The sequence below is a fragment of the Elgaria multicarinata genome, chromosome 4 (assembly GCF_023053635.1).
Source record: "Elgaria multicarinata webbii isolate HBS135686 ecotype San Diego chromosome 4, rElgMul1.1.pri, whole genome shotgun sequence".
Taxonomy (NCBI): domain Eukaryota; kingdom Metazoa; phylum Chordata; class Lepidosauria; order Squamata; family Anguidae; genus Elgaria; species Elgaria multicarinata.
The window spans coordinates 379,411-403,609 of record NC_086174.1 but is presented as its reverse complement, the minus strand read 5'-3'; the positions used below and the strand labels follow the sequence as shown (position 1 = coordinate 403,609).

Genomic DNA, 24,199 nt, shown 5'->3' with positions numbered 1-24,199 from the left:
ATAAGAGTTCTCTCTCCTTGTGTTGTGGGGTCTGACTGCTGTTCTCTTCCCCCCGCTCCTGCTGCCCCCAGCCAAAATAAAGCAAGATAAGAAAACAGTTTAATGCATTAATACACCATATAAATTACACAGACTCAAGCAGCAACCACAGTTAAAGAACAGGAGGATTGGGGTGGGGGAGAGAGAAAGAGGACAGAAAAGAAGAGCACCTCGGATGCCCCCCTGCCGGTTTCCGAAAGAAGAGCACCACAGACGCCCCTCTGCCAGTTTCTAAAAGAAGAGCACCTCGGATGGCCCTCTGCCGGTTTCCACGGCCCCGCTGAGCTGCAGACAAAACCTCCCTCACGCTCAGGAGCAGAAGGCACCTTCTCTCCTCCTTCCTATGTTCGTCAGCATCCGGGCAGGATGCGTCCGCAAGATGCTTTTCAGTCCAGAAGGTCCTTTCCAAAGGGGCGGGGTCGCCCTCCGTCAGCCCCAGCTGCCCCTGCCGGGACTCGCAGCTGCTTCTCCCACCTGCCCCTGGCAGTCCCAGCAGCCTGCTGTACACAGGGCTGCGAGCAGGCAGCTGCGGCAAGAGCGCCAGGCGGCGCTGGGAGTCCTCCTGCCCGCCCCGTCAGGGCCGGCTGCCGTCCGGGCCGGGCCCCCCTTCCTCCGCCAGGCCCTGGCCGTGCACCTTCTGGTGGCGCTTGTAGTTGTCCCAGTGGCCGGTGGTGTAGGGGCAGATGCGGCACTGGAAGGGCTTCTCGCCCGTGTGCCTCAGCATGTGGCGCTTGAGGTTCATGCTCTGGTTGCAGGAGTAGGAGCAGAGGCGGCAGCGGAAAGGCTTGTCCCCGGAGTGGATGCGGCCGTGGCGCTTGAGGTTGGCCAGGTTGCCACAGGCGTACGGGCACAGGGGGCACTTGTAGGGCTTCTCGCCCGTGTGCACCCGCTGGTGGCGTTTGAGGTTGTCCAAGTGGGCTGAGGCATACGGGCACAGGGCGCAGGCAAAGGGCTTCTCCCCGCTGTGCGTCTTCATGTGGCGGGCCAGGTGGTTCGGGTAGGTGGTCACAAAGGGGCACAGCTGGCACGAGAATCCCTTCGGAGAGGCCGGCTCGGCCCCCAGCACGGCCAAGCTGCAACGCCCACAGACCGGCTCGCCCAGGCCCTCGTCTGCCTCCAGAACCAGCCCACAGGCCCGGCAGGTGAACGGGAAGAGCAGCTCAGGCAGAACAGGGCCGGAGTCTTCAGGCCGCAGGAAAGGGGAGCTGGGCAGCAGGGGCGGAGGTGGCGGCAGCAGCAGCTGCTGCTGTTCTGTGAAGGAAAAGGGCAGTGAGAAATTGGAGCTGCTGCCCTGCACAGCCCTCGCCTCCCTCCAGCACACCCCTTGGCAGCCCCACGTCTGTCCCTTGAGTGGGCCAGGTAGGACCAGCAGCCAGGCAGAGACCAGGTCCGACTCTCGTTAGGGGTGTGGATATCTTCCAATCGGGGGGGGGGGGGCTCAAGGCTATGCTTGAGACCTCCCCGGGTGCCCTTTGGATGTTCGGGACTACAACTCCCATCAACCCCAGCCAGTATGGTCAGGCCTCAAAGGAGCTGTAGCCCCAGACTTCTGGGGGGTAGCAAGCTGCTTACCCCAGCGGGGAGCTTTTGCTACAGAGAGGCTGCCGGTACGCGCCGTCCGCCCCCACCCCCTGCCACGTACCTGCCTCCTCCTCCTCCGCAACAGGGGGGCCCTCCATCTCTGCCTCCGACTCCCCCTGGGTGCCCGCAGCACTGTGGGGCTGGAGGGGGTTGTCATGGCCACAGCGGCAGCTGCAGGAGCCGCAGCGCAGCGGACGCGCCTGGCCGTGGACTCGCTGGTGCCTCTTGAGGTTGCCCAGGCTGCTGCAGGCGAAGGGGCAGCTAGGGCAGCGGTAGGGCTTCTCGCCAGTGTGGGTGCGCAGATGGCGCGTCAGGTTGACCAGCTGGGCCGAGGCGTAAGGGCAGTGAGGGCAGCGGTAGGGCTTGTCCCCGTTGTGGGTCTTCATGTGCCGCTTGAGGTGACTGGAGTAGTGCGAGGCGAAGGGGCACAGCTGGCAGGAGAAGACCACACGTGGCCCAGAGGGGGGGCCTTCCTCATCCCCTGCCCCAGGGGGGCAGCAGGGAGCAGGGCCTGGAGCAGGCAGGCCACAGTGCTGGCAAGCCTGGCCCGGCCCCCCCTCGCTCTCACCGCTGCCGCTGCTGCTGCTGCCGCTGCCGCTGCCGCCGCCCTCCTCCTCCTCCTCCTCTGGTGCCCGGCCCAGAGGCGGGAAGTCCTCCTCCTCCTCCTCCTCCTCGCTCAGCGCGTAGGCTGGCAGCCTGCCAGGCGTTCCCCCGAAGGAGTCTGCAGCACACAAGGAGGGGGCATCAGGTGGGCAGCTGGGGGGGTCCTCACCTTGGCCTCTCCCTTTCCTGCTGGTACAATAGGGGGTTACGGCGTGGGGGGCTACGTCCGAGCACCCCTTTCTTCAGCGCCAAAGGGAGGCCACCGCCACCAGCACCACCTAAAGCCCTTCTGCAGCCTCCCCCCACCCTCGGCCCTGGTGGAAAGGGTCCACCCAGTGCCGTCATGGGGCAAGGAGATCGGGGCACAGTGGGACCCCCAGCAGCTCAGAGGAGACGCCCCAGTAAGTCCCTGCCTGCCTGCGGCCCCCGAGAGGACCCACCTTCCGATTCCTTCTCGAAGGCCAGGATTGGGGTGTTGTTCTCCTCGTCGTCGTCCTCCTCCTCGTCGTCTTCTTCCTCCTCCTCCTCTTCCTCCTCCAGCTCGAGCTCCAGGTCAGGCTTCAAGAGGAAGCAGCTGCCCGGCGGAGGCGGCTGCTGCTGCTGCTGTGGAAGCGCCGGATTCTCCTCTCCCGGAGGCTCGGCCGGAGCGCCAGCCGCGTCCACTGCAACGGACAGCGCAGGGGGATCAGGGCCTTCCGCCAGGGCGCCCCCTGCGTCGACCCAGCCCCCACCCGGAGAAGGGCCTCCTCCCCCCTCCCCCTTTGGAAAGCGGTGCTTCTAGCCCTCATGGGGAGCAGGGGCGCCCCGGGGCGGGGGCGGGGACTTGCCCTGCCCGAGCGGGCTGCGGGGGGGGGGAGCCGTGGGGGGGGGGGACGGCGGGGCCGTGCCTCCGTCCGCCCGCCCGTCGGTCGCGGGGCCCCGAGAGCGACGGAGCGAGGCCGGGGCGGGCGGGCGGCGCTGACCTTTGACGGGCTGCGGGTGGCGCTGCTTCCGGCGGGGCATCTTGCCCAGCAGCGGCCGAGGGGCGGCGGCGGCGGGCCGTTGCGGCGCTGGGCGCCTCCCCGGTGCCGAGCCGCTCAGCGCCGTCGGGCCTGGGCCGCCACCGGCGCCTCTTCGTCCGCGACGCCCCGACAGCCGCCGCCGCCGCTCCTCCCGGCGCTCCCGCCCATCCGCGGGGCGGGCGGCCAGAGCTGCGGCGCTTCCGGTTCCGGCCCCGGAGCATGCCGGGAACGCGAGTCCGCCCCCGCGAGGAGCACAAAGGCAGCGGATGGGCCGGAAGGGACGCGGCCCCAGGCTCGGCCCGCTAGGGGGCCCCCAGCACGGGAAGAGCCGCCGCCGCCGCCTCCCGCCAGGGCTCGGCTCGGCCCCCTCTCGGCGGCGGCCCTTGCAGAGCCGCTGGCTGGGGCTGCAGCCCGGGGACCGGGGGGGATCCCAGCACGGCCCCCGCCTCGCCCCCCCGCTCCGCCTCGGCTCCTCGGGGTTCACATAGGAAGGGCCTCCGTGCTAGCAGAAGAGGCGTCCCATCCAGAAGCCGGGCTTCAAGGAAAGCCTGGTCCGACGCGCCAAGTGTGCTGGGAGGTCCCACCGCCCCGACCCCCGCAACACCCACGGGAGAAGGAAGCCCCCCCCCCCGCCCGTGGGAGCCCACCGCAGGCCAGTCCCACCACGCCAGCCCCAGAGCCGCGTGGCAGCGATGCTCCCAACAGCAGCAGTGCCGGCGAAAGGCCTCCCGGGCCCTCGCCCAAGACACTCCCGTGCAACCATGCATGTTCGCTACTCCAGGCAGGAGCGGCCCGTTGCCCTGCAGGATCCCCGGGGGCGCCGGCTGCGCTGAGGAGGCTTCCTTGGAGAAGCCACAGGGTGAGGGTTCCTCTGGAACCAGGCCCAGGGAGGGGTCTTTTGGCAGGCAAGGACGGCATGGAGAATGTGGATAGGGGGACATTTTTCTCCCTCCCTCAAAATACTAGAATCCAAAGGGGTCATTATCCCATGAAGCTGATGGGTGGGAGATCCAGGACAAATAAAAGGAAGGACTTCTTCACACAGCGCAGAGTTAAATTATGGAACTCACTGCCACAGGATGTAGTGATGGCCACCCATTTGGATGGCTTTGAAAAAATTCCTGGAGGCAAAGGCTATTATCAATGGCTACTAGCCCTGGTGGTTGTGTGCTACCTCCAGTATCACAGGCAGTAAACCTGTGTGCACCAGTTGCTGGGGAACATGGGTGGGAGGGTGCTTTTGCACCGTGTCCTGTTTGTTCAACCCTGGCCGATGGTTGGTTGGCCACTGTGTGAAGAGTGCTGGACTAGATGGACCCTTGGTCTGGTCCAGCATCAGGGCTCTTCTTATGTTCCAAGGATGGAGCGTCTAGGGCAGCCTTCCTCAACCTGTGGCGCTCCAGATGTGTTGGACTGCATCTCCCAGAATGCCCCAGTCAGCTGCTGGGGCATTCTGGGAGTTGTAGTCTAACACATCTGGAGCGCCACAGGTTGAGGAAGGCTGGTCTAGGGCAAGCAACGAGGGGACCGACAGCTACATTGATTGAAGAGCCACCCCTCTAGCGCACGGTGCTGGTCTGAGATGTTATCAGGAGCCAGGAGGGCTCACCAGGTTCTTGGTAGGCGCAAGGCGCCACTCAGCACCATTTGTATGGGCAGCAATAGTCTATCAAAGGGAAGAGGGAGCAAAGGAGGGGCAGAAAGATGGAGAGGGCCTGCTCCCGGTGGGTCTCCCCCCTGGGCACAGGAGCCAGTGGGAGCACTTGTCACCACCTGACACCCTGCCATATGCCCCAGGACAAGCTCAGCTGCACAAGGAGCCCTGGCCCTGCGGAGCAGCCACGGCCTCCCAGGGTCAAGTTCTGGATGTGGCAGGATGCAGGCAGACATAACTGAGAGCGTGCTGCACCAGCCCATCCAGCGGAGGGCTGCCAAGGCCAACAGCCCTGCTTGCTACATGCCCCACCTTGCCATTTGCATCCAGGGCAGCTCCACACTCCATGTTCCTTGGCTTGATCAGCTGCGCCTGCTGCTCACTGCCCCTGCAAGCCTTCTGTATTGCTCGGGCCACAGCTGCCTGCCTCATTTGCCCTGGTCGTAGTGGCCCGGCCACCTGTGGGGGCTGCAGGACCTGTCCCGGAGCTCACGTGGCCAGAGGCAGGTAGGGAAGCTGCTTAGGCAGAGAGCCTCAGCCACGGAAGAGGCAGCCCCACCCCCAGGTGGACCCTGTGTCTAAGAGGAACGGGTGGGGTGGGGGTGGAAGACAGGCCTACCGTCCTGCCCCATGGAGCGCTCCCGCTGGTCTGGCTCAAGACCTGCGGGGCTGTGTCTCTCTCTCTCTAACTATGCCATATAATAACTCAATTACCAACTAACTAGACCACATTAATTATGTGTGTGCCTCTTCACAAGACAGGAGCCACGCAACGTCAGTGACAGGGTCTATTAAATGTTTTTACTACTGCTTGTTTTGTTGTCTTGATTTCGATCTTGCAAGCCTTCTCATCTGTGCTGGTCGTGGTCCTGCTAAGGATTCCCATGGGCCGCTGCTCACGACGGGTGTACAAAACAATCTTGCCTCCTCTCATGTCAGGAGTGCTGCTCAGCCATGTGTGCCATCTTTGCAGAGTTGCAAGGTACTCCTTTCTCCAGGAGTCACAGAAGGGACTTTTGTCAACTTTCTTTCGGACAATCACCAAAACAACACCACCACCTGGATATCTTGCTTACCTGGACCGGTGCTTTAGCCAGATATATTAATGCAAAAGAACTACCCATAGCCACAGCCCCCACTTTCCACATATCACAAACCAAAAAGGAAGCAATTGTCTTCTTCCGTCTCTCAATGCCTGACACCCAAACATCCATTTCCCAACTTCTGATGAGCAATCTCAGTGGAAGAACTTGTTTTATTTTGATTACTAAATACTGAGAGAAGGGATAAAAGAGTAACCCAAATCCATGGATTTCAGAGGGGGAGAGAGAGCGGTGGGTGGGTGGGGTCACTTTCATCCAAAAAGGACTTTCACACTTTCTGCTTGGGAGAGCAACCTCCACTCCCATCCCTTTCCTCCCCTTCTTTTCCAGAGAAGGAACTGCTCAACAGAGCTTCTCATCACGTCCCAAGCTAGCAGATAAGGCAAGGTAAAAGTGGGCCATAATCCATATTCTTTTCCTCCCTTTTTCTTATGCTTTCACCCTATTCCAGACACGAGTTCCCTCTTGCTCTTTGATGCTTCTCCACCACTTCCTTCCAAAACCACTGCATTTGCTCTAACCCCCTCCTTTGAAACTCTCTCACAATCCTCCAAAATAGTTCTCCCACCTCAGTATGAAAGTTCTCCCCCCAAAACACACACACACAGTCTTCCCCCTTCTCCATGATCAACTACAGCTATACACACACACACACACACACACACACACACACACACACACACACCTTGCTAAGGAACTGCCAGTATCAAGCTGCCCTTGTACAATTCTATAATGCAACTACATTTGGAATACTGTGTACAGTTCTGGTCACCACACTTTTAAAAAAAAGATATTGTAGAGCTGGAAAAAAATGCAGAAAAGGCCAACCAAAATGATAAAGCATGCACAGCACATTTCATTAGGGTTTCACCCCCACCAACAGGAAAATTTATTTATTTATTTATTGCACTTATATACCGCTCCCATAGCCAGGGATCTCTGGGCAGTTTACAGAAATTCTAAAATTAAGATTAAAACGAGCATACAAAATTTTATGTTCCTAGAAAAAGAGTACAAATTGAAAACAGGCCGTGAACAGCTGGAAAAGAACCAGAAAACAAAGCACACTTGTTTATCATAGAACCATAGACTAGTAGAGTTGGAAGGGGCCTCTAAGACCATCGAGTCCAACTCCTTGCTCGATGCAGGAATCCATCTTAAGGCATCCCTGACAGAGGGTTGTCCAGCTGCCTCTTGAAGGCCTCTAGTGTGGCAGAGCCCACAACCTCACCAGGCAACTGATTCCATTGTCGTACTGCTCTAACAGTCAGGAAGTTTTTCCTGTTGTCCAGCTGGAATCTGGCTTCCTTTAACTTGAGCCCGTTATTCCGTGTCCTGCACTCTGGGAGGATCGAGAAGAGATCCTGGCCCTCCTCTTTGGGACAACCTTTCAAGTCCTTGAAGAGTGCTCTCATGTCTTCCCTTCATCTTCTCAAGGCTAAACATGCCCAGTTATTTCAGTGTCTCCTCATAGAACTTTGTTTACATGCACATTAACTTCAGCCAAGCAAAGAGTACCAATAGGGAGGGCAACAAGGGAGAGGGCCTTTTCAGTGGTGGCCCCCAATTGTGGAACGATCTCCCCGATGAGGCTCGCCTGGCGCCAACATTATCTTTTCGATGCCAGGTCAAGACCTTTCTCTTCTCCGAGGCATTTTAACAGCATTTAACAACACATGCTAAGTTTGTTTTTAATGGACCCCAGAACTGTTGTCGTTTAAAATGGATACTGTTTTATACTGTTGTATTAATATTTTTGATGGTTTTAAATTTTGTATAGTTTTTAACGTTCACTGTTTTTAACTTTTGTAAACCGCCCAGAGAGCTTCGGCTATGGGGCAGTATATAAATTTAATAAATAAATAAATAAATAGTGTCTGCATGAAAACGTCAGTGGGAATGTTTACATCACATTGTCTCTTTGTTTGATATACAAATTTGTATTTGCTACATATATCTCACATTACACAGGAGCTTCCTTTTCCATGCTGTGAGTAAAAATCTTACTGCCTAGCTGAACTTGAGGACAGATGGAACTTCCTACCTTGGTGGTACAAGTCTCACGGTTTTCGCTCAGATACAGAAGGTGCAGCCTAGTATTTCCCACTGGGAATCAGAGCGCTGAATGAGACAGTGGGCAGGCAAGGTCAGGAGGCGAGGGAAGGCGTGGTGCCCACTTTGAGTGGCTGGTCGCACCTTCCCTGGACATGTGCATGTGAGGGGGAGGATCGCATGAGGGGGCAGAGGTCCTGGGGCCTTTTTCCAGAGGCTCTGGAAACAAGCCTCCCGCTTCCAGCCCTGCTGGCCCGCTGGCTGACTTTCCTCGTGTGTCAGGGACATGCACCCCATATCGCCAGTGTGCGCGGCCTCTTTTAAGACCTGGGCTTTCCTTAGCAGGGATGGGAGCTGGAGGTGCGGCCCCTGCGCCTGCTTTATTTCTGGAAAGCGTCACATGCCGCCGTTGCTGATGGGAGCAGTGAGGGGGGGAAGCAGAACTCCCCTGAAGGTATTAGGATGTGCCTGGGCACACCAGGCACACGTTGTCCGCATGCCTATGAAAGGGACTGGAGGATCTCCACCATGAGGGAAGGTTACAACAGCTGGGGTTGTTCAGCTTGGAAAAAAGGCGAAGGGGAGCCTGACAGAGGTGTACAAAATGATGCCTGGGGTGGAGAATGTGGATCAAGAGAGATTTTTCTCCCTCTCCCATAATACTAGAACCCAGTGGGATCATCCCATGAAACCGATTGGTAGGCGGTACAGGACAGATCAAAGAAAGGAGTTCTTCACACAGCGGCGCATAGTTACATTATGGAACTCACTACCACAAGATGTAGTGATGGCCACCCATTGGGATGGCTTTAAAAGGGGGGTGGATAAATCCCTGGAGGAGGCGAAGGCTATCCATGGCTACTAGTCCTGATGGCTGTGTGCAACCTCACAGGCAGTAAGCCTGTGTGCATCAGTTGCTGGGGAACATGAGCGGGAGGCTGCTGTTGCACCATGTCCTGCTTGTTGGTCCCTGGTCGACAGCTGGTTGGTCACTGGTGCTGCTTCCCTGATGGTCAGCTCTTGAGGGGCTTAACTGGCCCTGCCCACTCCCACATGAACAAAGGCATGGCTGCACTGTGCACAAGAGCAGCACTGCTGCATCAGGGATGAATTCCCACCAGGCAGCCACTGCCCCCTGCAGTCATCGTGGCTGCTTGGCTTGGCCTCCCCCACCCCCATGAGAACATAAGACATTCCATGCTGCATCAGACCAAGGGTCCATCTAGTCCAGCACTCTGTTCACGCAGTGGCCAACCAGCCATGTGGAGCAGTGGGCCCAGACAAGGCACCCGCCAGTGGGGCTGGACTGCCTGTCCTGTCCCGTTCCTCGTCAGCCAGCAGGGCCTCTAGAGGATGCCGCTTTGAGGGGCAGCCAGCAGGCAACCGCTGTGGGCCTTGTGAGTCCACAATGGCCAGCCGGGGTGTGTGCACGCCCTCCTCTCTCCCTGCAGTTGGGAACGTGTTTGTCTGGAGGGTCTCCTGGTCTGGTGGTAGCGGAGCCCATTCAGGCCCGTGGGTTGGCGGGGTCCCTGGCTGGGTTTGGACAACATGATAAGCAATAGGTTGGGAGTAAAGAGTCAACCGTCTGCTGCGTTGCTTGTTGTGTTGTCTGGTGGGCAACACACAATGGACATGCAATGGACGGTTGACTAATTTGCCAGAATAGTCAACAGAGAAAAACAACAGGCTGCTCCATTGACTATCTCAGCAACTGTTAGGTAGTGTGTCATCTGGCTGGCTGCGTTGATTATTCTCCCCTGTCCACAGAGTCGCGAGGCAAGAGTGGCAGAAAACCAGCCGCTCTAGCCCCACAGGGCTCCATGGGCAAGGGAGAATAATCCTGTGCCAGCAGGCGCTTCTGGAGCCCTGATCGTTCCATCCCTTGGCGGGTTGGGGTGATCGGGGCTTCTGAAACGCTGGCCTGCACGAGAACATGCCATCCCTGGGTGGGGCATCGCCTATCGTGACGCCCCACATGTTGCCAGGGATGTGCATGTCCTGAGGCACCACCTGCCCGCCCAGCCTCATCCATCTGGGGATCCAACTCAATGGGCTCATTAGAGGCGCTGCCCAGGGAAAGGATAACCCCCCTCCCAACAAAGTGTCCTTCTCAGCAATCACCATGGCAACAGGGCAGGTTCCGGTGTTCGTAGAGCTCCCCCTGCCCTGTTCCCATGGAGATCGGGGTGACGGAGTGATGCATCTCGGGGGGGGGGACAGTCTCCAGTGCGACGGGACCCATTTCCCCAGCTGCTCCATCTCCATCGCCTTCGGAGGTGGTTCTCCCACACTGGAGGTTGTGGGAGATTTGTGGGGAGGTTGTGGGCTCTCCCACACTGGAGGCATTCAAGAGGCAGCTGGACAACCCTCTGTCAGGGATGCTTTAGGGTGGATTCCTGCATTGAGCAGGGGGTTGGACTCGATGGCCTTGTAGGCCCCTTCCAGCTCTGCTATTCTATGATTCTATGAGATGGAACAGCTGCTGGCAAGAAAAAGGGTCCCATCACACTGGAGATGCTCCCCCCTCCCGGAGACGCGTCCTTCAGCATCAGGCCCATGGGAACAGAGAAGGGGTAGCCCCCTTCTCTGTTCCCATGGGCCCGACGCCGATGGCCACAGCGTCCCTCAGAGGGCCAACGTGAGTCATCGATGACACCTCCTTCATCTGAGCTTTTGCGGCAGGGAGGCTTGGGGCCGGTCTCCTCGCGTGTCAGGGCGTTTGATTCCCCATTCCAGCGGAGGCCCCCTCGGTTGCCTAGCGACGACAGCGCATGAATCTCTTCTGCTGTCAACAGGGGAGAGGGCTGCCATTCATCCCCCTCCAGGAGCCTCGTCTCTCCTCCCCCCTTTCACGGCCCTGCCGGTAACGTAAGGGCTCAACAGCGCTGCCATTCGGTGGGGAGGAAACTGCAGGTGGCGGCGGCGGGGGGAGAACGGAGAGGAGGCCCTTTCCTCTCCACGGGGCGCCACTTTCGTGCCGCCCGAAGGCAGCCCGTGGTTTTGCCCTCCGTCGAGCGGGCTCTTTCCTCTCCCCTGATTAAAGTGCCGTCCGAAGGCGGCCTCTCCCCCTCTGCGCTGGACACGGGCAGCCAGAGCCACGTTTTCCCCACGGAGGGCCGCGGCTGAGGGGCGTCGGGCGCTGCGGCTCCGAGCCTCCTCTCGGGCCGCCCTGCCGCTGACTCTGCTCCTCGTCGGCGCCCGGCGGGCGGCCAGCCCTGCCGCTGACCTACGCGCAGTCCAGGGCAACGGACTACCCTTCCCAGGATGCCGAGCGTCGGCCGTGGCAGCGGCTCGGCTAGGAGCGGCGGCGGCGGCGGCGGCCCGCGGCAGGTGAAGGCGAGCCCCGCCGCTGGCTGGCCGGCCCGCGCGCCCGGCCCAGGGCTCTCCCTCGGGGTTCCGCGCGGAGCACAGCGCTTGCGGGGAGCTTCCAGCCCGGGGCGGGAGAGCCGGGCTTCCCCTGCCGCCCGCCAGCTCCAGCGCTCAGAAGGGAGGCAGGCACCTGCTGAGGACCGCGCGCCGCCGAGGCTGCATGGGGAGCCCGGCGGCCGCCGCCCGGCCTGAGCTCCGCGCCGCAGGCACCATGAAGCGGCCCAAGGTGGGGCCTCCGTCCGCGGGCGGCGCCCCGGGGCTGCTGGCGCAGAAGGACCGGGCTGCGCCGGGGCGGGCCGGGGCCGGGGCCAGGCAGCAGGCGGCGACCGCGACCGAGGAGCGCCTCGCCTCGCCGGGGCCCGGCGCGGAGCCGCTGGAGTGCCCGCTGTGCCTGCTGGCCCAGCCGCCGGGCGCCTTCCCCGCGCTCTCGTCGTGCGCCCACCGCGCGTGCCGGAGCTGCCTGCAGCGCTACCTGCGCCTGGAGATCCGCGAGCGGCGCGTGCCCGTGGCCTGCCCGCACTGCCCGGCCCCGCTCCAGCCGGCCGACGTCCACCAGCTGCTGCTGCCCGAGGCCGCCCTGCGCGACAAGTACGAGGAGTACCTGCTCCGGCGGCTGCTGGCGGCCGACCCGGCCACGCGCTGGTGCCCGGCGCCCGACTGCAGGTGGGCCGCTGAGCCGGGGCGCGGCCCCCGGGCCTGACGCTCGCCGCCCCCGCGGCAGGGAAGGCCGGCGCGCCGCGCGCCCTTGGCCGCATCCTGCCTGGACCCGCGTGGCCGGGCTGCGGGCGGCGCCCCGAGCCTCCGCTTCCGGCCGAGGGGCAGCCAGGAGCGCCCCGGGCCTCCGGAGCCCAGGGAGCGGCCGCCCCTCGGCGGCGGGGTGGGCTGCATCCGAGGCTCTGCTGGGCCTCTCGCGGCGGGGGCGTGGGTACAAGGCCAGCCCCGCTCTCCGAGGGGCTGGGCTGGAGCCCTGGGGAAAGGCCGGCCGGCCCCCGGCCTAGCGCGCCCCTCACCCAACGGGGCTGCCCTCCTGGAGCAGGGCAGCGGGGCACCGCGTGCCTGCGTGCGGGCATCCGCTGAAAATACGTGCGCGCTGCCTTTTGCCCTCCCAAGCGCGGGCGGGGAAGAGGCTGGGGCTGGCCTTGGCAACTCCCCTCCCCTCCCCCCTCTGCTCCCTTCTGACTCCGGGATGCCGCCGGAACGGAGCCCCCCACTCCTGGGGGGTTTGCCCAGGCCCTCCCCCATGGCAAGAGGCAGCGCAGGAGCTCAACGACCTCTGATATTGACGTCCAAGGGGCTCCCAGTGGCAAACCTGGCATCCTCCCCGCTTGTTTTACCTTCTCAACAACAACAACCCTGTGAAGTAGGTTAGGCTGAGAGAGAGAGAGCCCCTGGCCCACGTCCACCAGCTGCTGCTGCCCGAGGCCGCCCTGCGCGACAATGCCTGGAGGGGGCATTGAACGTGGGTCTCACTGGTCTTCAAGTGACCTCAGTGGCTCTGAATGGTTCTCAGAAGAGGACTCAAGTCCCATTTGACGGGGGGGGGGGTGCGAACTCCCTCAAATACCTAAAATATCTTAAACCGGTTAGGAATTTTATCAGGAAAAAAGTAGTAATACAAGCTAGTCAAAAAGGCAGGTATGCAAATGCCAGCTACGCCCCAATGGCAGGTCTGAGGAGTGAGGTCACGGCACCGTTGGTGCGTGAGACTCTGATGCCCCCAGGCGAGCCCTGAAGGGATCAAATCCCGACTCCTCTTAAAGGCAGGGGGAGCTCCTCAGGGGTGGAGGGGGGAGGACAGTGGGGGTGGGGCAGCCTCACTTTTAATCGTCCCCAATCTCTTCTTGCTTTTCCAACCTAAATTAAGGCCAGCACAGAATTGGGCACGCTTAAGCACCCCCAATTCTGGAATGGGTTTTGGAGGATGCCTACAAGGTGGAGGGGGCCCAGAGGAGGCCAACGAGGATGACTGGAATATAGCAATTGAAGGATATAACTTGTTCAAAAAGAACAGAAGAAATAGAAAGGGAGGTGGAGTTGCACTATATGTTAAAAATACCTATCCCTGCACAGAAATACAGGCGGATGAGATTGGGAGCCCCGTCGAGAGCGTCTGGATTAAAATAAATGGGGCAAGAAATAAAAAGAACATGATAATCAGAGTCTACTACCGACCACCCAATCAAGGAGAAGACGAGGATGAAACTTTTGAGAAACAAATTGCCAGTGTTTCAAGGAAGTGTGATGTAGTAGTGATGGGGGACTTCAATTACCCTGATATCTGTTGGGAGACCATTACTGCCAAAAGTGGTCCTTCCAAGAAATTCCTGACATGTATGGGCGATAACTTTCTCCTACAGAAAGTGGTGGAAGGAACTAGAGGATCGGCAATCCTTGACTTGTTATTGACCAATAGGGATGACTTAGTGGATAAAGTGGCAGTTACGGGAACTCTGGGGGAAAGTGACCACGTCATCCTTGAATTCTTGATTATGAAGGAGACAAAAGTTGAGCATAGCCATACACGTACTCTGGATTTTAGGAAAGCTGATTTTAATAAACTCAGAACTATAATAAGTAAGGTCCCGTGGCAAGGGAGCCTAATGAGAAAAGGAGTGCAGGATGGGTGGGAGTATTTAAAAAATGAAATTTTAAAGGCACAGTTACAAACAATTCCAACAAGGAGAAAAGATAGAAGACAACAGAGGAAACCAATGTGGCTCCACAAAAAGCTTAGAGATGACCGGAAAACAAAAAAGGATACATATAGGAAGTGGAAGGAAGGCCAGGCTACAAAAGAAGAGTACAGACATGTGGCGCAGAAGTGCCGAAATGGCGTCAGGAAGGCTAAAGCTATGAATGAGCTGAGATTAGCGAGGGATGCTAAAAGCAATAAAAAGGCTTTCTTCAGATACGTGAGTAGTAAAAGACAGAGGAAAGAAATGGTGGTTCAACTGCTTAATGAGGATGGCAAATTGATAACAGACGACAAAGAAAAGACTGAAGTGCTCAATTCCTACTTTGCCTCGGTCTTCTCCCAAAATGACCCCCCTGGAAAAAGTGAAGCAGAAGTTGAGGGGGCAGGATTGCAGTTTGAGATTGATCAACAAATGGTCAAAGAACACCTAATTTCCTTGAATGAGTTTAAATCTCCAGGGCCCGATGAACTGCATCCTAGAGTAATGAAGGAGCTAGCGGAAGAACTCTCAGAACCTTTGTCTATTATCTTTGCAAAATCATGGAAGACGGGTGAGGTGCCGGATGACTGGAGGAGTGTTAACGTTGTCCCTATCTTCAAAAAGGGCAAAAAGGAGGAACCTGGGAACTACAGACCAGTCAGTCTGACATCCATCTCTGGGAAAATTCTGGAGCAGATTATAAAGAAGTCAATCTGTAAACACCTTGAAATCAATGCAGTGATTACTAGAAGCCAACATGGATTTGTCAAGAACAAATCCTGTCAGACTAATTTGATCTCATTTTTTGATAGGATAACCTCCCTTGTGGACTGTGGGAATGCGGTGGACGTCATATATCTTGAGTTCAGCAAAGCTTTTGACAAAGTACCACATGACATTCTGATTAACAAACTAGCTAAAAGTGGGCTAGATGGAACAACTATTAGGTGGATTCACAGTTGGCTACAGAATCGGACTCAAAGAGTACTTATCAATGGAACCTTCTCAAACTGGGGAGAGGCAACGAATGGGGTGCCACAGGGCTCAGTCCTGGGCCCAGTGCTCTTCAACATTTTTATGAATGATTTGGACGAGGCGGTGCAGAGAACGCTTATCAAATTTGCAGATGACACAAAATTGGGTGGGATAGCTAATACCCTGGAAGACAGAAGCAAACTTCAAAGTGATCTTGATAGGCTGGAGTGCTGGGCTGAAAACAACAGAATAAAATTTAATAAGGATAAATGCCAAGTGCTACATTTAGGGAATAGAAACCAAATGCACAGTTACAAGATGGGGGATACTTGGCCCAGCAATACTACAAACGAGAAAGATCTTGGAATTGTAGATCGCAAGCTGAATATGAGCCAACAGTGCGATAGAGCTGCAAGAAAGGCAAATGCTATTTTGGGTTGCATTAATAGAAGTATAGCTTCCAAATCACGTGAGGTACTGGTTCCTCTCTATTCGGCCCTGGTTAGGCCTCATCTAGAGTATTGTGTCCAGTTCTGGGCTCCACAATTCAAGAAGGATGCAGACAAGCTGGAGCGTGTTCAGAGGAGGGCAACCAGGATGATCAGGGGTCTAGAAACAAAGCCCTATTTATTTATTTATTTATTTATTTATTTATTTATTTATTACATTTTTATACCGCCCAATAGCCAAAGCTCTCTGGGCGGCCCTATGAAGAGAGACTGAAAGAACTGGGCATGTTTAGCCTGGAGAAGAGAAGATTGAGGGGAGACATGATAGCAGTCTTCAAATACTTAAAAGGTTGTCACACAGAGGAGGGCCAGGATCTCTTCTCGATCCTCCCAGAGTGCAGGACATGGAATAACGGGCTCAAGTTAAAGGAAGCCAGATTCCGGCTGGACATCAGGAAAAACTTCCTGACTGTTAGAGCAGTGCGACAGTGGAGTCAGTTACCTAGGGAGGTTGTAGGCTCTCCCACACTAGAGGCATTCAAGAGGCAGCTGGACAACCATCTGTCAGGGATGCTTTAGGGTGGATTCCTGCATTGAGCAGGGGTTTGGACTAGATGGCCTTGTAGGCCCCATTCCAACTCTGCTATTCTATGATTCTATGATCAGGGATCCCTCGTTGCCCTCCTCTCAACCCCCTCCACCTTGTCGGCATCCTTCTTGAAGTGTGTTGCCCAGAACTGGACACAAATCTCAAGATGAGGCTCAAGTTACAGGAAGCCAGATTCCAACAGGACATCTGGATTCCTACATTGAGCAGGGGGTTTAACTTGATGGCCTCAGACGCCCTTTCCAACTCTACTTTTCTATGATTGCATGAAGGGTTTCTGTTTTAGTGCCTCAAGATGCAGGACTGTAGAAGGGCAGCTCAAGCCCCCTGCTGTGGCCACGGACCCACTTGGCTCACCTGCGATTTGCAGTAGATGAGACAAGCTCCCTGAGGCCCACTGGTCTACAGTAGCCGTGGGGGCGCCTCTTCTCATCCCCCAATTTAGTCAGCCGAAACAAAAAAGCATGTGCTCAAAGGGCCCGCCTGTTCATAATTCCAGGTGGGGGGCCATCGCCCTGGCCGCTGTGTTGGCCCTAGTTCCAGTAGGGTGTGTGTGTCGGCGGGGGGGGGGGTTCTAGCCCAAAGTAAAGCAGATACAGTAAAGTTGGAGCCCCTCCCCCTCCCCCCCCCCCCACGGTGATGATTCCAGGTTTTCATGGATGCTACGGCCTCATTTGAAAGGAACCTCTCGTGCAAGCACTGAGTCATTACTGACTCTTGGAGGGATGCCAGCTTTCGCTGACGTTTTCATGGCAGGCCTTATAGCGGGGTGGTTTGCCGTTGCCTTCCCCGGCCATTATTACCTTTCCCCCAGCTAACTGGGTACTCATTTTACTGACCTCCAGAGGATGGAAGGCTATTCTGGAGGTGACAGACTTGACCTTGGGGGAGCTAGGGGTGGCAACGGCCAACAGAAAGCTCTGGCGTGGGCTGGTCCATGAAGTCACGAAGAGTCAGAAGCGACTGAACGAATAAACAACAACAAACGGCCTCATTTGGAATCAGGGCCACGTGGTGTGACAATCTTGCTCTGGGGGCATGCCATGTGTGGGATTTCAGGGGCCGTGCCTTTATGGCCAAGCAGAGGGAGTGGGGGACACAACCAGGAGGCAGATTCCCTTGGCAAACGACCTTCTGCCTGGACGTCCAGCTTTCAGCTACCTGCGGGAGAGAGAGAGATCTGGAGACACTCTGGGCCGTTCGCTGCCTCTGAAGTGACCGGGAGGTGGTGGGGGGGGCAACTGTCCTACCTCCACGGCCACCCCTGGCTCTGCCACAGAGCTCCCATGTGCCCTTCCTTCTTGGCCAAACCCTGTTCTGGCTCCTTCAGCGCTTGGGGGCAGCAAGGCGAGACCCCCCCCCATGTTCTTTGGGTAGAGCAGGGGCAGCCGGGGGGTGGGAGCTTGCGGGGGCCCCAAGGGCTGGGGTGAGCCCCTTCGCTTGTCTCTCCCTCCAGTTATGCCGTCCTTGCCTACGGCTGTGCCGAGTGCCCCCGGCTGGTCTGCGGCCGCCAAGACTGTGGGGCGGCATTCTGCTACCACTGCCGGCAGCTCTGGCACCCCGACTCCTCCTGCCAGCAGGCCTGGTGCGAATGGCAGCAGCAGGCGCCTCCGGCAGCCACGGCTCTCTCCACGCAGCTGGCCCCGGGGGACGAAGAGGAGGAGGAGGAGACGGTGGCGGCGATGACGGCAACTGCCCAGGGTGAGCGAGCGAGGCAGCCCTTCACCTCCATGGGAGCACCAGCTGCTCTTGCTGCTCTGCCCTCCGGGCTCAGGGGGGTGGGGCGGGGCAGGCTCCGGCCCTCATCTCTCTCCCTCTTCCCGCAGACCTGGAGGCCATCAAGCTGTGCCCCCGCTGCGGGGCCTTCATCATGAAGATGGATGATGGGAGTTGCAACCGCATGAGCTGCACTGTCTGTGGCTGCCTCTTCTGCTGGCTCTGCATGCGAGAGATCACGGACGTGCACTTCCTCAGGTATCGCTGGGGGAGGAATCCCTGGGCCGGGCCCCTCGTGGAACTGAGCTGCGGCGGGAAGCCCGAGCCGGGCCAGGGGAGAGTAGGCCAAAGCCAGCCTGAGCAGCAGGGATTGGACTGAAATTCTATGCCACTGACCCAGGAGTAAGACCTAGTGAGCTCCGGGACTAACTCTGGGTCAACATGCCCAGGATTAGGTGCCATGTGCGTATAGTGCCTGAGAGAGAGAGAGAGAGAGAGAGAGAGAGAGATCTATTGGGCTGCTCTGCTAGAGTAGATACAGTTAATTCCCACACTTGATAGCGGTATATGCAGACACATACTTTTTACATGGTACGCGTGTGTATCACGTAGGGGGAAAAAGATATAGAAAATTTACAGATACCATGTAGAAAGTGTGCACAGTGGGAGAACTGAGGGGGTGGGGGCTCCCGGGGGCTCCCCTGAGCCTCGTTGCTCCGGGACCGGTGCTGCTGAGCGCTGCTGCTTTCTCTTCTTCCTCCTTTCAGCCCTTCTGGTTGCACCTTTTGGGGGAAGAGGCCGTGGTCCCGGACCCGGAAGGCCCTGTGGCGGCTGGGCATGGTGCTGGGCGCGCCCATGGTGATCTCACTTGTGGCTGGCCTTGCAGTGCCGGTCATCACCCTGGGGATCCCCATCTACACAGGCAAGAAGGTAAGGAGGCCGGTGGGCTGGTGGGCCAGGAGCAGCAGCAGCGGTTGCTTCTCTTCCTGGGGTTTGGGGGCGGGGGGGGCTCTGACCACTCCTCCTCCTCCTCCTCCTCCTCCTCCCTCCAGGTCTTGAGCCACGGGCGCAAGAGCAAACTGTCTGGTTGCCAGCAGTGCCTGTCTGTAGGCTGCAGCTTCCTCCTCTCCCTCTTTGTTTCTCCCGTCATCACAGCCATCACTGTTGGTAAGAGCCACCGTTGGGGCGGTGGGGGGGGGGGGGATTTCCCGTGTGGCTCCACAGAGAAGCCTGTCGCGTTGCCAGGAGGGGTGGCGGCTCTCTTGCCCCTTCTGTGATGCCTGGCGCTTAGGGCGGCCTTTGGCCAAGCAGGCTCTCACCGCGGGCTCTTCGATGGCAGGGGTAGGCGTGCCCCTGCTGCTCACCTACGTGTACGGGGTCGTGGTCCTCTCCCTGTGCCGGAATCGCTGGGGGCGTGGGAGCGCCCAAAGGAAAGCAGGGGAGCACAGCACGACGGAACTGGAGAACTTCACCAAATGTACGTGAGTTCATTGTGGGAGGGAGGCGGAAGTCCAGTCCAGGGGTCACCTTGCAGTTGCCAGTTTGCAAGGAGCCTCTCTTCATTGCAAGCTGTGGTGCGGTGGCTGAAGTGTCAGACTGGGAGTCGGGAGACCCGGGTTCTAGGCCCCACTTGGCCATGGAAGCTCACTGGGTGACTTTGGGCCAGTCACAGGCTCTCAGCCCAACCCACCTCACAGGGTTGTTGTGGTGAGAATAGAAAATGGAGAGAAGGAGGGTTATGTGTGCCGCCTTGGGTTCCTTGGAGGAGAAAAATGAAATAAATAATGTATGCCCTGTTGCATAAAATAAATCCTTCTAACTTTGGCTTAATTAACCTATCATGGGTTATTGTGTTATCTGTGGGAGTTTTTAACACCTGATGGCTTATTTAGACGAAATAACCCACTCTGATAACCCACGGTTTGCAGAATGGGTTATTTAACCCATCATGGGTTATCGTGTTGTGTGGCAGTCATCGTGGGTTATTTTGGCTAGGTACAGAGCTGTGCGGCAGGAGTGGTCAAAGCAGCTCTTCACTGGCTTACTGCTTAGGAACATGAAAAGCAACGATGCCAGTAGTGTAGAGGAGACAGGCAATGGGGTTTGGTCCAGATCCTGCAACCCCCCAAGGTGTTATAAGCATCTTCCACCTTTTGGGGGCGCTTGGGATTTTTGCTCCTCCAGAGTAAATCCTAGAATCGCAGAGTTGGAAGGGGCCTACCAGGCCATCGAGTCCAACCCCCTGCTCAATGCAGGAATCCACCCTAAAGCAACCCTGACAGAGGGTTGCCCAGCTGCCTCTTGAAGGCCTCCAGTGTGGGAGAGCCCACCACCTCCCTACGTCATGGGTTCCATTGTCATACTACACATTCCCATTAATGTAAAATTCCATTCAACCCTATTGACTGAAGAATTTTGCCATCCTATGGAAAACAATTCTCCTTGGACAAGCCAATGTCCCATCGGCCCAGTAAGATGAATGTCTTTTCTATGGTAATGTTTCAGCTTCCCCTTGGAACACGCCCCTGCTGATGCTGGCCTGGCCGCTTTCAACTCCTTGAGGGTGCTCATCAGTTTCTCTCGTGCTATTCAGGGCCGAGTGCTCACACTGCAGGAATGAGGGGGCCCAGCACCACCACGGAGTGGGAAGCAACTGTGCAGCTCCCCTCCCACAATGCTCACGGTGCCCCACCCTGCACGATTCCCCTAGCCACTGTGAGGTGAAAGCGCCACCCCCAGGGCCAGCTTGCCCTGAGGGCAGAACGGCTCTGTCCACATTGGGTGCCACAGAAACTCCTTGCCGATCTCTTCCGCAGTGGTTGAACTGCATAAAGTGAGCAGATACGATGTTTTGTTTCAATGAGGCCAGGAAACGTAGATCCAAGCAGTTCTGCAGTTCAGTGTAAGGTGATGCATGTTGGAGCAACCCTCCCTAACTTCAAGTATAAACCTCATGGGATCTGAGCTCGTGGTGACTGAACAAGAAATATCTTGGGGTTGTGGTGGAAAAGCTCGATGAAAATATCCACCCAGGGTGCGGCCGCTGCAAAGGAGGCAAACTCCAAAGAAGGCAAAGGAATTGAGAATAAAACGGCCTGTATATAAATCTATGGTGCAACCACACTTAGAATACTGCATACAGTTCTGGTCACCACACCTAAAAAAGGATATTATAGAGCTGGAATAAGGGCAGAAAAGGGCAACTCAAATGATGAAGGGGCTGGAGCATCTCCCCTAGGAGGGAAGATTATAACAGCTGAGATTGTTTAGCTTGGGGAAAAAAGGAGGCTAAGGGGAGACCTGATAGAGGTGTACAAAATTATGTATGGTGTAGAGAAAGTAGATAGAGAGACATTTTTCCCCTCTCAAAATACTAGAACCCAAAGGGGACATTATCTCATGAAGCTGATGGATGGGAGACCCAGGACAAATAAAAGGAAGGGCTTCTTCACACAGCAGGTAGTTAAATTATGGAACTCACTACCCCAAGATGTAGTGATGACCACCCATTTGGATGGCTTGGATAAATTCCTGGAGAAGGCCATCAATGGCTATGTGCTCCCCTCCAGCATTCAAGGCAGAAAGCCTGTGTACACCATTTGCTGGGGAACGTTGGTGGGAGGGTGCTCTTGTCCTGCATATGGGTCAACAGCTGATTGGCCACTGTGGGAACAGAGTGCCGGACTAGATGGACCCTCAGTCTAATCTTATGTTCTTATCCTCCACATACAATCCTGCTTTTTCTTTCTGCGAATGCTTTAGGAGCCTCACAAATTTCAAATCTTGTTTCATCAGTCTGTCCTCAGGCTCCTCCATAGAACATGCAAGCTCTTCTTCCGTTTCATTTCTCTGACTAGTCTTTCCTGTTCTCATTTCCTGCTTCACTTCAGCTCACTTCATCTGAGATCTGCGCTTATTATTGTTAATATACAATAACAAGCTCTTTAAAACAAAACCTCCTCTTTTGTTCTCCTTATGATTGGGCAGGATGACCTCCACAGTCGCTTCCAACTCCGTGACACCGTCCTTTCGCATCTCTCTCCCACCCCTTTGTTTATTTTAAGCATTTATATCCCGCTTATTTCCCTGAAACGGATCACGAGGCAGCAAACAACCTTAAAAAGCCAAATTAATAAGCAACAACAAGGACAGTTTTTAAAAATCAAAGTTAATCATAAGGACTAAAACACCTCTCCAAAGAATGACCAAAATGTTTAACCAAACACCTTAAAAACCCACGTTCTTCAGGGCCACCTAAAAGAGGCGGTTTTGGGACCTGGCAAATCTCAGTTGGCACAAGATGGGCGCAGGGAATTTCAGCTGTTCTGTTAATTGAAACAAAAGCCGTCCATTATCTCAGAATAATCCCCTCATTATCAACCAGTCCCCATCTAATAGCTAAATTCTTACAAGGGAAAATCAAATTGCACCAAGCCTTTTAAGCTGTAAATGGATTCTTCAGGGTGTTCCCTTCACTCTGATTAAATTAATTTTTGTGAACCACCCAGAGAGCTTCAGCAATTGGGCGGTATAAAAATGTAATAAATAAAATAAAATAAATCCAACATTGCGTTTTCCAGGACACACAAAAGGCAATGGAGGGTCCCAAACGTATTCTCTGCTTCTCAGCTCCATAAATACCGTTAATTAGTTCGGAGCCCCGTGGTGGGCTCCAAAGCACCGGCCTTTCCCCCATGCTGGCTGCAGGGAGGCCGCTTGCTTCTGCACGATCCAGCACATGGGCTCACACAAAATGCGACGGAGGCAGAGGACTGGGGCCCATGGTCCCAATTCCCTTTGATCTGCACGGGCTGCCTATTTCTGCCCTGACTCAGGTGTGGGCTTTTACCCTTGAATGCCCCACACGGCGTGGGGCTGGTAGCGTGCCCCTGCATGGAGCCCGAGGAGAATGCTGTGCAGCCCTTGCCAAGGGAAGCCCGAGAGGAGACACCCACGAGGCGCAGGGGCTCTTTGATGGCTGCGGCAGCACCTTCTGGGATGCTCTTGCCAGAGACACTTTTAAGGAGCTGGCCACGACTGGGGCGGTTTTTGTAGACTGAGCTTCCACGCGAGCCGGCCATCAGCGTGGGGATCTCGGTGGCCAGGAATCTTCCAATCTCTTTCCCCATCCCAGTGAACGAGCTGCTGGCTGTGCTTCCCACGCCCGGGGCGGCTGAGGCAGGGGGGCGACCTGGAGCCCTGCCCCTGCCCAGCAGAAGTGCCAGCTGCCGGGAGGATCCGTGTCAGAAGGAGCGGGAGAGCCAGTCTGCCAGCATGGGCGCCCCGACGGGCAGCACGCGGAGCCAAGCCCAGGCGGTGGCATCACACAGGTCAGTGTGGCGAGGGAGCCCCCGTGCCCAGTGCTGGGAGGGGCAGAGGGTTGGGGCGGAGCTTTTCGCCCTCCCGTTCCCCCCCCCCCCCCATGGGGAGACGGGACCACTATCAGGGGAGAGGCTCGGTCTTCTCAGCACCTGCCCACCCAGCAAAACCTGCCTCTGCCTGCCCTGTGGTGCAGCCCTCTCGGGGCTTGGGGCACCTGCCGCTTCTGAGGCAGCACCACACACAGATCACAGGCATTGCACTCACGGAAGGAGTTTCTGCTCAGGCAAGCAAGGGGTGCGTGTGTGTGCCTGACTTTTGCTGACCTCCTGTATCCACCACCCCTGTCCCCTCCGCCTCTCCCATCCCCACAAGAGCAGAGGGCCGGGGCAAGATGGGCTCGTCGTCCAATGCCCACAGCTTGTTGTGTCCCATGCAGGGGCGGGCTGAACGTGGTGCACGTGGAGATTGAGGCAGAGCCACCATCCGCCCACGAGCGCAGCCTCCGCAGCGCCGCCTCCGACGACCAGAGCTGCTCCGCCGATTCCCCAGCCTGCACCAGCGAGAGCTGCAGTTTGGCAGGAGTGACTACAGAATGAAGCCACGTCACCCACAGCCACCACGGACTGGGGTCGCCCACTGCAACGCCCAGCTTGCCTGCGCACCCCTCCTCCAGACTTGTGCCTGAACACCTTGCGCAACCCACCCCCATCCCTGCTCTGCCTTCCGGTGCAAGCACAGCGCTTTGAGGCAATAAATTGCAGCTGACGGAGGAGCTGGACCGGACCTCACCGCTCTGATTTGTGGGGGTTGGGCCCCAATCCTGGGGCCAGGAGGAAACGCACTCATTGAGCAGGGGGTTGGACTCGATGGCCTTATAGGCCCCTTTCAACTCCACTATTCCATGATTCTACGATTCTAAGGGCCGGTCCCCATCTAATAGTCAAACCAGCAGTGTTGCCCACCAGTCTCCCAAGCAAGGCTGGGGGCCGCCAGCAGCTCTTGCCCTCCGGGGTGCCCTCGCAGCCCAGTGAGGGCTTAAGAGATGGGAACGTT

At 57.2% G+C, this 24,199-nt stretch overlaps 2 protein-coding genes across 4 annotated transcripts; one reads left to right on the top strand and one right to left on the bottom strand.

The window, feature by feature from the left end:
* Positions 1-82: 82 nt before the first annotated feature.
* On the bottom strand, positions 83-12,078 carry ZNF513 (zinc finger protein 513). Of its 3 annotated transcripts, none has more exons than XM_063123659.1 (4): positions 12,004-12,078; positions 2,664-2,885; positions 1,668-2,341; positions 83-1,279 (listed from the first exon to the last, which is right to left on the bottom strand). In XM_063123659.1, exons 3-4 carry the CDS (start codon positions 2,004-2,006, stop codon positions 614-616), a joined length of 1,005 nt encoding a protein of 334 aa, XP_062979729.1. In that variant the 5' UTR covers positions 2,007-2,341; positions 2,664-2,885; positions 12,004-12,078; the 3' UTR covers positions 83-613. The 3 variants fall into 3 exon arrangements, with proteins under 3 accessions (XP_062979729.1, XP_062979727.1, XP_062979728.1); XM_063123657.1 differs by lacking the exon at positions 12,004-12,078 and adding an exon at positions 3,186-3,318; XM_063123658.1 differs by lacking the exon at positions 12,004-12,078 and adding an exon at positions 3,186-3,317 and having other exon boundaries at positions 83-1,290; positions 1,682-2,341.
* On the top strand, positions 10,628-23,920 carry LOC134397969 (E3 ubiquitin-protein ligase RNF19B-like). The gene is made up of 11 exons (XM_063125063.1): positions 10,628-10,671; positions 10,770-10,896; positions 11,077-11,363; positions 11,505-12,065; positions 17,565-17,809; positions 17,935-18,082; positions 18,592-18,754; positions 18,877-18,991; positions 19,164-19,301; positions 22,959-23,154; positions 23,583-23,920. The coding sequence occupies exons 1-11, from the start codon at positions 10,628-10,630 to the stop codon at positions 23,740-23,742; spliced, it is 2,184 nt and encodes a 727-aa protein (XP_062981133.1). The 3' UTR covers positions 23,743-23,920.
* Positions 23,921-24,199: the final 279 nt, after the last annotated feature.

Bases quoted from the DNA above. Each gene is read 5' to 3' on its own strand.
- ZNF513 (XM_063123657.1), bottom strand. From the start codon at position 3,225: ATGCCCCGCCGGAAGCAGCGCCACCCGCAGCCCGTCAAAG. The intron at 2,886-3,185 runs GTCAGCGCCGCC...TGTCCGTTGCAG, and splicing joins CCACCCGCAGCCCGTCAAAG to TGGACGCGGCTGGCGCTCCG. The intron at 1,280-1,667 runs GTGGGGGCGGAC...GAACAGCAGCAG, and splicing joins AGGCAGGTACGTGGCAGGGG to CTGCTGCTGCCGCCACCTCC.
- LOC134397969 (XM_063125063.1), top strand. From the start codon at position 10,628: ATGGGCCCGACGCCGATGGCCACAGCGTCCCTCAGAGGGCCAAC. The intron at 18,083-18,591 runs GTATCGCTGGGG...TCCTCCTTTCAG, and splicing joins ACGGACGTGCACTTCCTCAG to CCCTTCTGGTTGCACCTTTT. The intron at 19,302-22,958 runs GTACGTGAGTTC...TCCCCATCCCAG, and splicing joins ACTGGAGAACTTCACCAAAT to TGAACGAGCTGCTGGCTGTG.